At 39.1% G+C, this 13,736-nt stretch overlaps 1 protein-coding gene across 4 annotated transcripts in view; it reads left to right on the top strand.

Moving 5' to 3' along the window:
- Positions 1 to 13,736, top strand: part of tlcd3a (TLC domain containing 3A) — a 75,727-nt gene that overhangs the window by 33,883 nt on the left and 28,108 nt on the right. For all 4 annotated transcript variants that reach the window (XM_082549429.1, XM_082549428.1, XM_082549430.1 and 1 more), the window contains 2 exons: positions 5,208 to 5,294; positions 10,384 to 10,603. In XM_082549429.1, coding sequence (XP_082405555.1) covers positions 5,208 to 5,294; positions 10,384 to 10,603 — 307 coding nt within the window. The remainder of the gene's footprint in view (positions 1 to 5,207; positions 5,295 to 10,383; positions 10,604 to 13,736) is intronic.

Raw genomic sequence — 13,736 nt, 5'->3', positions numbered from 1 at the left:
TGTCATCAAGCTGCGCCTGTTTTGGTCGAAAGCATCGCAGCGGCTACAACCATTATCATCTGCAAATTATGCCAGGCGACAGTCATAGCAAAGAGATGAAGCACTTTTGAAATATGGGGAAAGCCAAAAACTGCGCTTCCTCCACTTCCGTAACGTTGATTCATTAATGTTGAATTCTCTCGCAGCTAGGGCTGCTTGATTATGGCAAAAATGATAATCACAATTATTTTCACTGAAATAGAGATCTCGATTATTTGACGATATTTATTTAACCCTTTAAGACCTACCATAGAACCAAGTCCGCCAGAGCTTATATTATTTTTTTTACATGCTGTAGTGCCATTTTTGGGAGCATTTCAAGTTGCTATACATCAATACAACTGTTATAGCCCATATTTTAATAATATGTATGCATTAAGTCCATAGTAACTACATCAATTGCAAAAAAGTGCAATAAACTACAAAAAAATTAAAAATCGTTTTTGTTTTTTTTACATATATTTCTACTTGGAAAAATTTAAGAGGTTTATCCCTCAAAACTTTAAATACCAAAAAAATTGCAAAAAATTGTTTACAACAACAGGAAATTTTATTTTGAGTGTCTTCATAGTTTTATTTTGGAGATACAGCAATTTTTATATACACTGCAGGAAAAACGAAAAACAATCCTGTGATGCAAATTTGCAAAGAAAACAGCATGTGCATCAAAATAAACTACTTCCAGCAGTGCAATTCGAGTTCTAAGCATCACAGAAACTATTCAGAAAAGTCAAACATGACTTATAAAAACACCAGTATAGGCTTTTAAGGCCTACAAGTAAAACTATATTTTCCGCGAAAATGACGTCACTTCCGGTTTCGGGCAGGAAATGGCGGACATGCGATAGTTCGTGTTGAAGTTTTTTTTTCAATGTGGGAAGTGTTATGAACAGCTGGTCAGATTGGCAAAGCGTGTTTCTGGAATATTATGTTTTTGTTCCTGAAAGCCCTTTTATGCAATTTTTGCAAAGCTTCATGTGGAAGGAAACCGTGACCTAGGACAAGCTGATGGCATAAGATGTAAGTACAACTCCTCCGGTTTCATATGGAAAACAAATTATTGCGCTAGCTTACACGGTTCCGGTTCTACAGGGATTTAAAAATAGTTACGCAAAACGGAGCGTGCTGCTCTGTCCGGCTTTAAAGGGTTAACAATAACAATGTATTGAATAATGACTTAAAAAAAAAAAAATAGTGTGCAAATACTGATAACAGTGCAAATGTTTGCGATATAAGAAATAAATGAAAAATGTAAACATCTATGTTTAGTGAACTTTGCAGTGTTGCTCTGTGGTGCAGCTACGACACCATAGCAAAGTTTACACACTATGTCTACTTGATCCACGTCTGACTCCGGCGAACCCATAATGTTTCCACACCACTGAAGTTTTTTTTTTACCTCTCTTTTCAACCAATAGCAGTCACTCTCCTCTCCAAATAACTTCTGCTTAGCTTTCCGAGCTTCCCTCGGGTCCTCTTAATTGTTGTGACGGGTGTTCGAAATGCAGAGAGGTGCGCTCGATTTGCCACACGGAGCAGCGCGAGAGTAAAGCACGAGGGAGGTGCTAATAATCGGCTCAGTCATTTTTGATGATCGTTGAAAGCCCAGATCATAATCGTGATTAAAATGAGATTAATTGAGCAGCCCTACTCGCAGCTGTTCTATTCCCATATTGTTGCAGTATATTAATAACTAACCTTGTATTGTGGATGAATAATCTCAGTTGTTCTCCTGACTGAAGTTTGCCCCGTGTATAGCATCTTGCTATGCGATTGCATTTGTCCCTAACCACCAGAATCCCTCACATTAACTTTTATCGAGTGGAAAAAAAGTTGGCATTCATCCTCCAGCTTCACTGTGCTAATGTTATGCTAACATAGCTGTGTCGCTAGCAATCACGTAGCACAACATTACATACCAGGTAGTCCAACTTCAGTAACCCTGCAAACGCCACTGCTGTTTAGTTTCCTGTCTTCATTTATGTTGGAAGTGGTAGCAGAGCTGTACATTTTACTTGGTTTCAAAAATCTCTCTGTCAGAACATGGTATGTCATGTTTAGGTGTAAACTAGCGAGCTAACCTCCTGTTAACTTCTAACTCCGTTAAATTTAATAAATTCTGTTTTCATGGATGCATGGATGTTAAACTTAATTGTTACACCTGGTAAAGCAGCAACGCTGATCATTTTATTAAAGAAAGAATTTAGACCGTTTTTAACTCTTTGTGTTCATTTGACTTTGACCTGAAGCAGACTGAGTTTTGGACCCAGATTACTCCGCGAAGCTCCTCACTATGGCAGCCGTAATGCTCTGACAATCCATCAAAACATTTTTTAACAGATTTCTGCACGCCAAAATCGGTTCGAGGTCAGTAAGCACAACCAGAATTCATACATAAGGCGCACTCTCGATTTTTGAGAAAATTAAAGGATTTTAAGTGTGCCTTATAGTGTGGAAAATATGTTATACAGAAGAAAACAATATATCGCGATATATATCGTTACCGCACGTGCTTCAAATTATACCGCGATATGAATTTTAGGCCATATCGCTCAGCCCTACATGCACACCATCTCAGCTTCTTTTTTCCCTTATTTAGCTGCTTTATTATTTATTTATTTGGACTTTTGCGTCTCGTATTGTTTGCACCTGCTGTAAATACATGATTTGATCAGCTGGAAAACTCATAACATGGGTTATGTAACTGTAACAAGTTACAGTTCATGTGTTTCCTGTGTACATACCGTCTGTTGGGTGGTGGGGGGAAAACATAGGCAGACAAAACACACATAGCCTGGTAGTATGTGTTTGTCTCCTGATGAGTAGGTGGAGATGAAAAACAGACCCATTGGGAAAATCAGTCAACAATACACTGTGTTAGATGGGCGGCTGTCTGTCATGGCCGCAGTGACTGCTGGGGAATAAAGGACATGTTTTGTCATTTCAAAGCAGCTTAGTGTCAGTGCTGCCAAGTTGGAGAGCATCCAGGGAACGAGCTTCTCTGAGCAAAAGTCATTCATAGTTTGAAAAAAAAAACAAAAAAACAACCCACACACAAAAATTTAATTGGTGAAATAATCCAGCTTTCTGTTTAAATTAGACAAAATAAATCTGTTGAACCAAGAGAAAAAAATCTATTTCTCTGTGATTGTTCACTCATCAAGGTCACAACATCACAGCCACTATTTATTAAAAATAATTTTGTAATGAAGTTGCTATAAACGTAAGCAAATAATTATAAAACACAAGTCAGATCTCAGTGTAGGAGTTACTTGTTTCATAGGTGCGAGGCCGGTGAATGTTGTGCATGCCTTTCTCCACTCCACTCCAAGTGACACTTCAAATAAAGATGTACCAAGTTCTCCTATGTCACAGGTCTGTTTATAGATGAGGAAAGTTGAAGCCAAGTACTGCTAATCCCATCACGGTACACTGATCTTAAGCGGCTCACCTGAAGCAGCACTTGTGTAAAACTGACCTGTATTTGTTGGGCTTTGCCCTGTCCTAGAGCTATTAATCACATTGAAAACACGCATAATTTGACTTGGCTTGGATTGAAGTAATTTGTTAAATTTTCTTGTAGCATTCAGTTTTACCAGCTCAGATCTGAGTGAATTTTATTTGACCCAATAATTTCCCACATGGCATCACAAAAAACTAAGCCAACGCCTGCCTTTTTTATTTTGAGTTTATTCATAATTGTAGCAAAGATCAAACTTTAAAACTAGATGATGATAATAACAGGGAGTGTAGTAACACAAATGTTAACTTTTGTATTACACTGGTGTAATCTTCTAAGCAAAGTGCGTATAGAAACAAGTCTTGGCACTAGGCAGTCATCTTGGCAGCACCTCTGGGCAGTTCTTTAGGTAATTAGTGTTGAGCCCCGGGAGAGACATAACTTCATTTTCAGTGGTAACCAATTAAATCTCAAAACCATTTCACAAGTATGCTGAAATTTCCCCAGAATAAGTTTTTGAAACTTTTTATCCATGTAGGTTTTACTTAATGACACTGCTGCTTTTTGGCTTCATTAGTGGCTCAATCCAGACGGCTGACGCAATCAAGCTCTGTAGCCAACAGGACTGAACAGTTGCTATAGTAATACACCTTATCCAATAGTTGGTGAAGAAATTCCATAAGCATACTTCCATGTATCTTTGCTATGATAACATATAGATATGTCTGCTGCCACACATGTGAAACTGTCACCTGTTGATTGGCTGTTTAAGATCAGAATTATCACCATATCTGCTGTTATGAAACTGTTATTAGACATATCAGGCAGTATCTTTGGCATTGTGTCTGTACAAGGGTTTTGTTTGAAAAACTATGGCTGTGTCTGACTTCCTGACCTCCTTACCTGCTCTGCAGCTTGACTTGGGTTTTGTTAAAGACAAACACAGTGCCAATTTAAGTGTCATGAATGCCCTTCTGAAACACACCGCCGTGTGAAGTTGCAAGCATTGGCTTGGCTTGAGTGGATGTGATGATCTCTGGCTTTGATGCAGGCCTGGTGTATTTCTGGGGTCAAGGAGGGTCCACTAAGTAAGCAGTTCACAGCAAGTTGGGGTTACAGGGTTACACAGAAAACTGGAGCCTGGAAGGTCCGCCAGCAACTAACCGTCAGCTAGAAAGCTTCCTGTGTGTACACAATTGTTCTGGTGGTCCTCCTTCTGGGCAAGGGATGAAACCTCACCAAAAATGTAATAAAAATATTTTGGCTAGCACCAACAGGATAATGCATAACCCTCGTAATGTAGTCATGCATAAACTATATGCAGACCTCACTTGTGCTTCATCAACCCCAAAGGCCCCTGGTGACTCACAAAAACCCCTGGGCTCAGCTGTGTGTTAATATATTGGCAGGTTAACAATTGCCTATTAGTGCTAAAAACAAAGTGCAGCTAAACTGATGGCTATGTTGATCATAAACCAAGGAATTAAAGTTTTGGACTAACAGGGCCAGCAGAACAACATTAAGATACTTCAAAGAAGTTTTGTTTTCCTTCTGGGGTGCTGGCCATATTGAGATTAAACAGATTTCTAAAGGCACAATCGGGACAATAAATATCTGAACATATATTACTTTTATCAGCTTCACTGAAGTTTCTATTACATGTTACAGCCATCCAGTGCATAAGTGACGATGTTCTCCCTTTTTGCAGGCTGGTGTCCTCTATCCATGCTGCCATGGCAACCACAGCAGGAGCTGTTGTCGTGTCATCGTGCTGCGGCAACGTCATTAATGACAGGTGAGACTTCATGTAAATAACCCCTTTAGTGAAACATTGGTTATCACTGGTAACACATGAAAGCAGCAGCTATGCTTCCTGGGCCTCCCTTTGGTGGGATCTGTTATTCCAAAGACTCGGGCCTCAATTTTGATTCACTGACTCAAACATAAATGTTAGTCACAGCCTGCTAACAGTGAACAAAGTTGCTTAATCTGTCTTAGAAGCTACACAATCTCGGCGTGCTTGTGAGGTGAAAATGCGAATAATCACTCGGCCCTAACACAGTTCGCTGAAGTCTTTGACATAACATTCGTGCTGTTAATTCTTCACGTTCTTCACACACACAAACAGTCCAAAGTGTGAACTTGCATACTCCACTATTAAAATAAATTGATCGACACGCTCCTCCTCGCTTTATTCAGAGACCTGTTTGTCTCCTCTTCTCCTGCGGTTACTGTTCCTTGTCCTGTCAATTCTAGATTGTATTAGGTAGTATTTTTCCTTTTGGCCCACTTAACTTATAGGTGCTTTTAAGTTTTTGTTTTTTTTTCGCAGCCGTTTTTAGTTAATCTGTGGCTGCCTGCTCACTTGACTGTTAGCGATACAACATCCTATCATTAACATAACCTTAGCTGCTGAGATTTCTTCTTCCTGTTTTTAGGTCAAAGATATAAAGTCCATTATTTGGGTGTTTTAGTGTAACTGGGAAACTGCAAGCTTGTCATCCAGGAAATAGAAGCAGCATTGCTGTCCTGAGGGTTAAGCAGAAATGTTAAGAGGACTTTTTGTTGCATCCCATCTGAGTGATAGCTCTTACCTTTAACGGCTCTGCTCATTCAGCAAAGCGTCTGAAGACTAAATGCGCTAATCTGTGATGTCGGAGGGGTTGTTGCACCAGAGCCTCATCAGCACATATTTAAATGGTTTTATTTTATTGGGAATTGGTTATAAATCAGAAGATCTGGTACCTACGCTGCGATTATAGCATGAAACACTCCCCCTGCTGCTGAATATGATGCAAGCAGTCATGTAATGTTAAAGATTTTCAGACTAACTTCCTTTGTGATTGATAGGTCAGTATCTTTCCTTGGGCAGCAGTCTGCCCGTTTCTCTTATTGAACCAGTTGCTTTCATGCTGCCTCCACATCAGCCAGCTGGCAATGAGTTACTGTTAGCGTTAGCACTGGCCACTCTGTGCAGCTGAGGAAAGTGTGACGCTAGGTTAATGCCAGCCTATTAATCCTTCACTGAGTCAGCGACCAGACCCTGGCAGTCCCAGTTTCAGACTGCTAATCTCTTGCGCCCCCCCACTCCAAATCACCCACAGAGCTTAATTCCTCCACAACGCTGCTCAGTTCTGCTGTCCTGTGACGTGCGCTCAACCCGGGGGCTTATACTCCAGAGTTAGACCCACAAATACTCTAATTCTCCATTGCAACCTGTCCCTTCTTTTAGCCTTTAGTGGTTAAGTTGCAGAAATGGTGGTGTTCACTGTATAAACTGCAGTAGAACCACTAAAGTAGCTCAAACGCACCTGATTCGCCAGACTCTAACATTAGCTCCAAATAAAGTGGTTAATATGATCTGGCAAACACTGTGTATCTAATTACTTGTGCTTTTTCCCTCATTTAACAATATTTTCTATACTTTATATTTGAGAGACAAACAAAATTAGGAATGCACTGAGCTATAGGGCTGCCTTGAAAGCCATTTCTTTGTTGTAATCTATAATAAACAAAGCTTCATTTAGTGGTGCAAATGAGAAGGCCAGTGCTTTTCTTGTTGTTATTGCTGAAACAGTCTGAGCAGTCCTGCATACCGCCACCAAGGCTGGAGATGACCACCACTCTAAAAATGAGTAAAGACACAAAATGTTTAATTATGCCCTATCTTGGAATGGTAAAGATTCCTTCCAAGAATTCTTGGATCCAGGCCTGAATTCAGATCAGCTCACAAAGTTAATAATTTCTAAGCTCCGTCAAACCAGAGCCATTGTAGAAGTTTAACATGTATGTGTCCATATCTGTTTAAATAATCGTGCTAATAAACAGGTAGGCAAACAGAGCATAAGAACAAAAATAACATAAGCACCTGAGGACGGTGAAATTCTTATTTATCTTCTATTATTATGCGAGTTACACCAATGAGAACCTATACAGCAAGAGACCAGGCAGTTCTGTTTTATGTATGTCTGGGGGACTAGTGCTTTCTTTTGTGTTATTTAATACAGAAAGTACATACATTACAGAATCAGCTCATGTAGCCTTCCTTCCTCCCTAAGCTGTTTGTTGTGCCTTACTGTTCTTAATCTCCATCCACTGACCTTAAAAGCTAGAGAAGCCAGTGAGAGGTCAGGGGTCAGTAGCTCAGCTTTACCCTGCAGCTTCACTCCTTTCTGTCCACATAATTAACCATCACAGTAATCAGTGCTCATTAGGCTACTGGAGCTATCCAAGCTGTTGATTTTACTGTACTTACACAAGCTTGTCTTAAAGCTTTCCGATGCTTTGCACAGGACAGAGGGTGGTTAAAAAAAGTGCAGGTTTTTATTTAAATCTACTGAAAGTAAATGTCTTGTTTTGTTTTTTTTACATGTTTTTTTCTAGGACTGTGCTGTGATAGTGCCTAGGCCTCCTTCTGTTCTATATTCACTGCCCACTGTAAAGGTTAAACCCAGCATTAGCAAGGTGTACCTAATAGAGCAGAAACGTTCCTCAAAGATGTTGGTCCATAATGAAATGATAACATCACACAGTTGCTGCAGATTTGTCAGATGCACTTCTAGGATGTGACTCTACTATTCCACCACATCCTAAAAGTGCTCTATTGGATTCAGATCTGGAAACTGTGGAGGCCATTTGATTACAATAAACTCAATGGCATGTTCAAGACACCAGTTTGAGATCATTTGAGCTTTGTGACACAGCATCTGATTTTGCTGGAAGCAGCTGGATTTCCTGGATTTTGCTGGAAAATTAGTGTGTTGTGGTTGTAAATGGATGGGACATGGTCAGCAGCAATACTCAGCTGGGCTGTGGTGTTAAAACAGTGCACAATTGGTACTAAGGGGCCCAAAGTCTTCCAAGTAAATATCCCCCGCACCATTGCACCAATAACTACACCACAAAGTCAGTTAAATCACCTTTCGTTCCTACTCCATTTGGATCAACTAGGATTTTCCTTTAGGTAGTAGTATCTGTTACTGGGCACTTTTTTTTTTTTTGGTACCTACTCGACTGGGATTCCAAGCTCCCTGAGTTAACGCCGCATTTCTATAACAACCCCACCCACATTGAGGTGGCACTCAATTGTAATTACTGAAACTGAGCTGAGTTGAATCTGGTCTTTAAGTCTGACGTCATTAGCCGTTTCCGGGTCCAAACTCCACTTCAGGTCCCAAAGTCAAACGAACACTGACATCACTGAAAGTTAAAAACGGTCTAAATTCTTTCATCTTTAATAAAATGATCAGTGTGGCTGCTCAACTGGGTAATTACGTTTAACATCCAGGCATCCATGAAAACAGAATTTATGAAATTTAATGGGGTTAGAAGTTAGCAGGAAGTTAGCTTGCTAGTTTCCACCCAAACATAATATACTACGTTCTGACTTGGGGATTTCTGAAAAAATTGAAATATACAGCTCTGCTATCACTTCCAACATAAATGAAGACAGGAAACTAAACAGCAGTGACATTTGTAGGGTTGCTACGTGGTGGCTAGCTACATAGCTATGGTTAGCATAATGCAGTATAAACACACTTGAGGATGAACTCTGACTTTATTCCACTTGATAAAAGTTAATGCGAGGGTTCCCGAAGGTTAGGGACAAAAGCAATCGCATGGCAGGATGCTGTAAACGGACCAAACTTCAGTCAGGAGAACAACTGAGATAATCCATCCATAATACGAGGTTAGTCATTAATATACTGCTGCATGGGCTGGGCTGTACTTACATTGTAAGGTTTTAAAACTTGAGCTTTAAAATGAACAGTGATAATAAAAACCAAGAGAGGCCGACAGTGATCACTGCCCTTTTTAGGACTTGTTGAGATTAAATAGGACAAGATACAAAGCATTAAAACATGTTAAAAACACAACAGCCTTAATAAACATAGAGTAGTTTGGTCCCAGAAACAGGGTTCATATGTCATCACTTAAATATCGGATAGAGTCAAGTTGAATTGGTGTGAGTGGAAAAGAGCCATAAATGTGCTGAACTGCAGCCATGATATTTGTGTAAATGAGCAGCTAAATGGGTGCTCCTAACAAAGTGACCTGTGAATGTAAGACTGGTAAATGATTAATATGGTTTTATAGTTCTGGTAAAGATTTTTTCATGATTTTTATATAAATAAATCAAACATACACGGGTCATTCCATAAAAAACATTTAAAGCCTTCCACCTGACTCCCTTAGGATCAAGCAAAGTTTTACTTTTATATTCTGAATATTTTCCACATTACAGACTCTCAGACTGCAAAGGCACGAGTCTGTATTTGACTTTTTCTTTTTTTTTTTTTTTAATATACCTCAGTTTCTATAGCTTCTTAAGCAAACTGTGCAGTCATATAACATTTTCAGGTCTGAAAAACACACTTAAGATTTAAACTTTAAAATCTAGCCATATCAGTTTAATACCCGTTACAAACAAAAGTAAAATTAATGTACTTGTTCAGCACTTTTTTTTTTTTATTTCACTAGCCTGTGTCATGTAAAATTATAGTTTCAGTGGCAAAACTTCCTCAGTTTTGTGTCTATGTTGTAGAGAAATGGAGACAGACACTGATACCCTGGATGTTTAATGTGTTTTCAGATCATTCACTGGAGAAAATGTCAAAAAACTCACTCTGTGTAAACTTTCAGGCATCATATCACCATGTAAAATAGGCAATTGGTCAAAACGAGTTGCATCTCATGAAAGGTCTTTTTTTTTTTTTTTTTTTTTTTTTTTTTTAACCCGCATTGTGATAGCAGGCTCAACTTCTTAATAATGAGTATTCAATTATTTGAACATCATGGTCATCCATTTTTGATAGAGGCATTCCTGTGGGTGATTCTGCTGTTAGTTGTAGACACTGATAACAATTTTATTTTGTCTTCCTCAGGCACTGGCTGGCCACCTACTTTGTCATCTGGTACGGTGTCCCCTACATGACGTACGACATCTTTGCCATGTACCTCAGTCACTACTACCGCTTCCACATCAAAGGGCATGAGGACTACAAGCGGCATTCACTGAGGACCATAAACTCCTTTGTCCGTAAGGAGTTCCTGCTGGTCCTGCATCACATCGCTCTGCTCACCATCCTGCTGCCTGTCACACTGGTGAGGAGGGCTGATGGGGAAAAATTAGGGAGGGGCTGAGATGGCATTTAGTACCACAGATAAATAATTAAGATAACTAATACATGCAAGTACTATCAGTGATAGACTGCTATATTTGTATATGTGATAATTTAAGGAATATACAATTAGCTTAGGAATATATATAATTAGCTCTTTTCCAACACAATGCTACCTCAAAGAGAAGCCAAACTTATAAGACACACCTGGATTCATATCTGTGAGAAATAGCCCCTCAGTATCATCTGTTAACACTTCTTTTGCTTGTAGACCCATTTGATAGCATATCACAGCACCTGAACCTAGCATGGGGTCTGTAGTTTTTGTGTTTTGCAGAAAGCCCCACTTGTATGTAGCTTGCCTCTATCAACAAAGAGTCTCACTGCCTCTGGTTCAGATTGAACGTTTGGTAGGCCTTGTATCTGTCAGAATGGGTGTGTATTCTTTTTTTTTTTTTTTTTAAACAAGAGCCTCTTTAGCTTCCTCATCACCATGTTAAGTCACTGCATTGGTTAGTGACACCGTGGGCATTTATATTTGGCGCTTGAGGTGTGCTGCACGAGCTTGCAACTTTTCCAGAGCACACTACTCAGAAAAACCTCTACATTGGTGCTGTGATTGTGATGGTGTTCCTTTTCAGACAGTGACAATGGCTAGCATAACCAGGTCAGTAGCATTGTGCAGTGGACTTTTGACATCCCTGGTCCAGCTGAAGCCATAAAACTATTAGCTTTTCCATAAATTACACTGATAGTTCTTTAAGTGCTGGGCATCTGCACTGGTGTCTTCTTCACCCTGAGTCAGGGCCTCTGCTGTGTGCTAATATAGTAAGTTCAAATTTCACTCATTAACTTCTGTGCAGGTGCACTAATAATGAATGTTTGACACAACATCCTGATCCACCTGAAATGTGCGCCAGTTTGCACCTCAATTGCAAACTGAAGCACAAACCACCTGGGAGGGAAACATGAGAAGGGCATGAAAGGCTGGAACTCACCATTTAGCAGACTGACCTTTCAAAGTAAGAGCGAGGACATTGTTCAGTAGTAAAGTCTCATAGGGGTTAAACAAGTACAATTAAAACATGCAAAAAATGAGTGGTCAGAGATACGTTGCCTGTGAGTGGACTTTTTAAAGGAAAAATGGCATTTAACATATAATGACTTTATTCTTTTCCTGGTATTTTCCATAATAGAACATTTAATTCCTTATTGATGTAGGGAAATGGGCCATATTCAGTGATTTGAGGAATCCAGCTCTAAATTATTAATAAATCACAGAACTCATGTTATGTTTCTGTGAATTTAATGATGTTAAATGTGTTGTACTTTCAGTCAGGCATTAGTTTATTTCAGTGTAGCACTAGATTCATCTTAAAGGGGGTTAGTATTCTCTTTCAGTCTTCTTTAATAAGTGTTCACTGCCAGTAATACTTTATTACTGAGTACTCTAATGTTGTGCAGTGGTTTCAAATCAATTCTTGCCTTAAGCTGCATTATCTCCTAATGATTACTTAAGTGGTGGCAAAAAATAGATTTCATTCTGCATGTCCTTTTTTTTTTTTTTCAAACCTCAGTTGAAATAAATGGACAATAAATGGACAATAAATGGACAATAAATGGACTTCTGCTTGGAATTAAGAGGAAAAATGCACTTCATAATTAAAAAAAATTGCTTTGGAAAGTGGTTTGCAGTTATATCAAAGACGTGCGTCATCATGCTAATCCACCTCCACATAACATCTGTTATCTCACCGCTTTGTTAATGTACAGTAAACACTAGCTCAGAACTGCTGCACATGCTTTTAAGGCTGTTTGTTGCTTATGGAGTCAAGCAGACGTATAAACAAATTTTCAACACAACATTTTCATACTTAACCAAACATCTGTGTCTTTTTGAATTCCCCGTAGTGGCGTCTGAAAGCATCATTATCAGTAAAGCTGTGATGCAGAGTGCTTTACTTCCTCTTTAGAAGGACCAAGGAAACCACAGAAACAATGATGGTGTCAGTTCTGTTACAAATAGGTGGCTTAAACTAATTAAGAGTCCTTTCACAGGCCGTACTGAGTCAGTACTGAACAGCTTTTTATGTGACACAACAAAATGGAAATAATTGTAAAGAGTTACTGAAGCTGTTCCTAGATGCCTTTTGGGGAGTAAAAGATGTTGCTAATATTGAAGTTGGTAATGTTGAAGTTAAAGTTAAGTATAGTGGTGACTGTTGTGAGTGAATAGTATGTAAACCCAAATCTACAAAGCTAAGTCTGGGTGCAATATAGTCTGGTGAAAGGGTGGAGTGCCAAGTTATAAGTTAACACAAGCAAATATTGTTAGCCGGCTGCACCCATAAACTAATTTGTATTGCTATATTATACTGTGTGCAACTTCTTACATCTTACAGTTGGATAACTACCACCCATGTCACCACAACAAAAACTAAAACTAAAGACCTTTGCACACCGGACATGTAAAATCTGTGAAAAAGTTTCTCACTTTAAAAGTAATTTTTGAGACTCCCCTAATCTTAATACATTTTTGTGACATTTTTCTAATCCACATCTGACCAATCAGACTGCATTTGGGAACAAGTCCGCTATAGCTCAAAACCTGCACCAGTAGGGACTATACAATGAGATGGAAATGGTAGAATAATGCTGTTTTACCTCAGACACACAGCTAGATGCTGCTCCGGGTCGATCGACTCTATGAAATGAGTTCTCTCCCTACTCACATGTGTTCTCACCTCTGCCAACAAGAGCTCAAACTGCCCCACTGACATCCTTCACCTTAAAACGCAATAAAAAGCATAAATAAGTAAGAAATACAAAACTAAATCAACTCTATTCATGAGCATTCTTTCCTAAACTCTACTACTTGAATAAACTCTTTGATCCATTCAGAGGATGCAGACCAGTTTCAATGTAGAACAAGTGCTTTTCCAGTGGGAATATGTAGCTGGGAAAGAAAGAACACCCAGCTAGTGATTATTGATTACTTTCTTTGAACAAATGCAAGCAATGTATTATTTGTCCTTTGCATCCTTGAATTGTGAGCGTTTCAAAGTGGTGACGTGGAATAGGAACGAAGGGTCTATTTTCTGTTGAAATATGAGTGT

This window comes from Aulonocara stuartgranti (genome assembly GCF_965226115.1).
Source record: "Aulonocara stuartgranti genome assembly, chromosome: 10".
Taxonomy (NCBI): domain Eukaryota; kingdom Metazoa; phylum Chordata; class Actinopteri; order Cichliformes; family Cichlidae; genus Aulonocara; species Aulonocara stuartgranti.
Note: the sequence above shows the minus strand (reverse complement) of the source record. Positions and strands in the feature narration are given on the sequence as shown.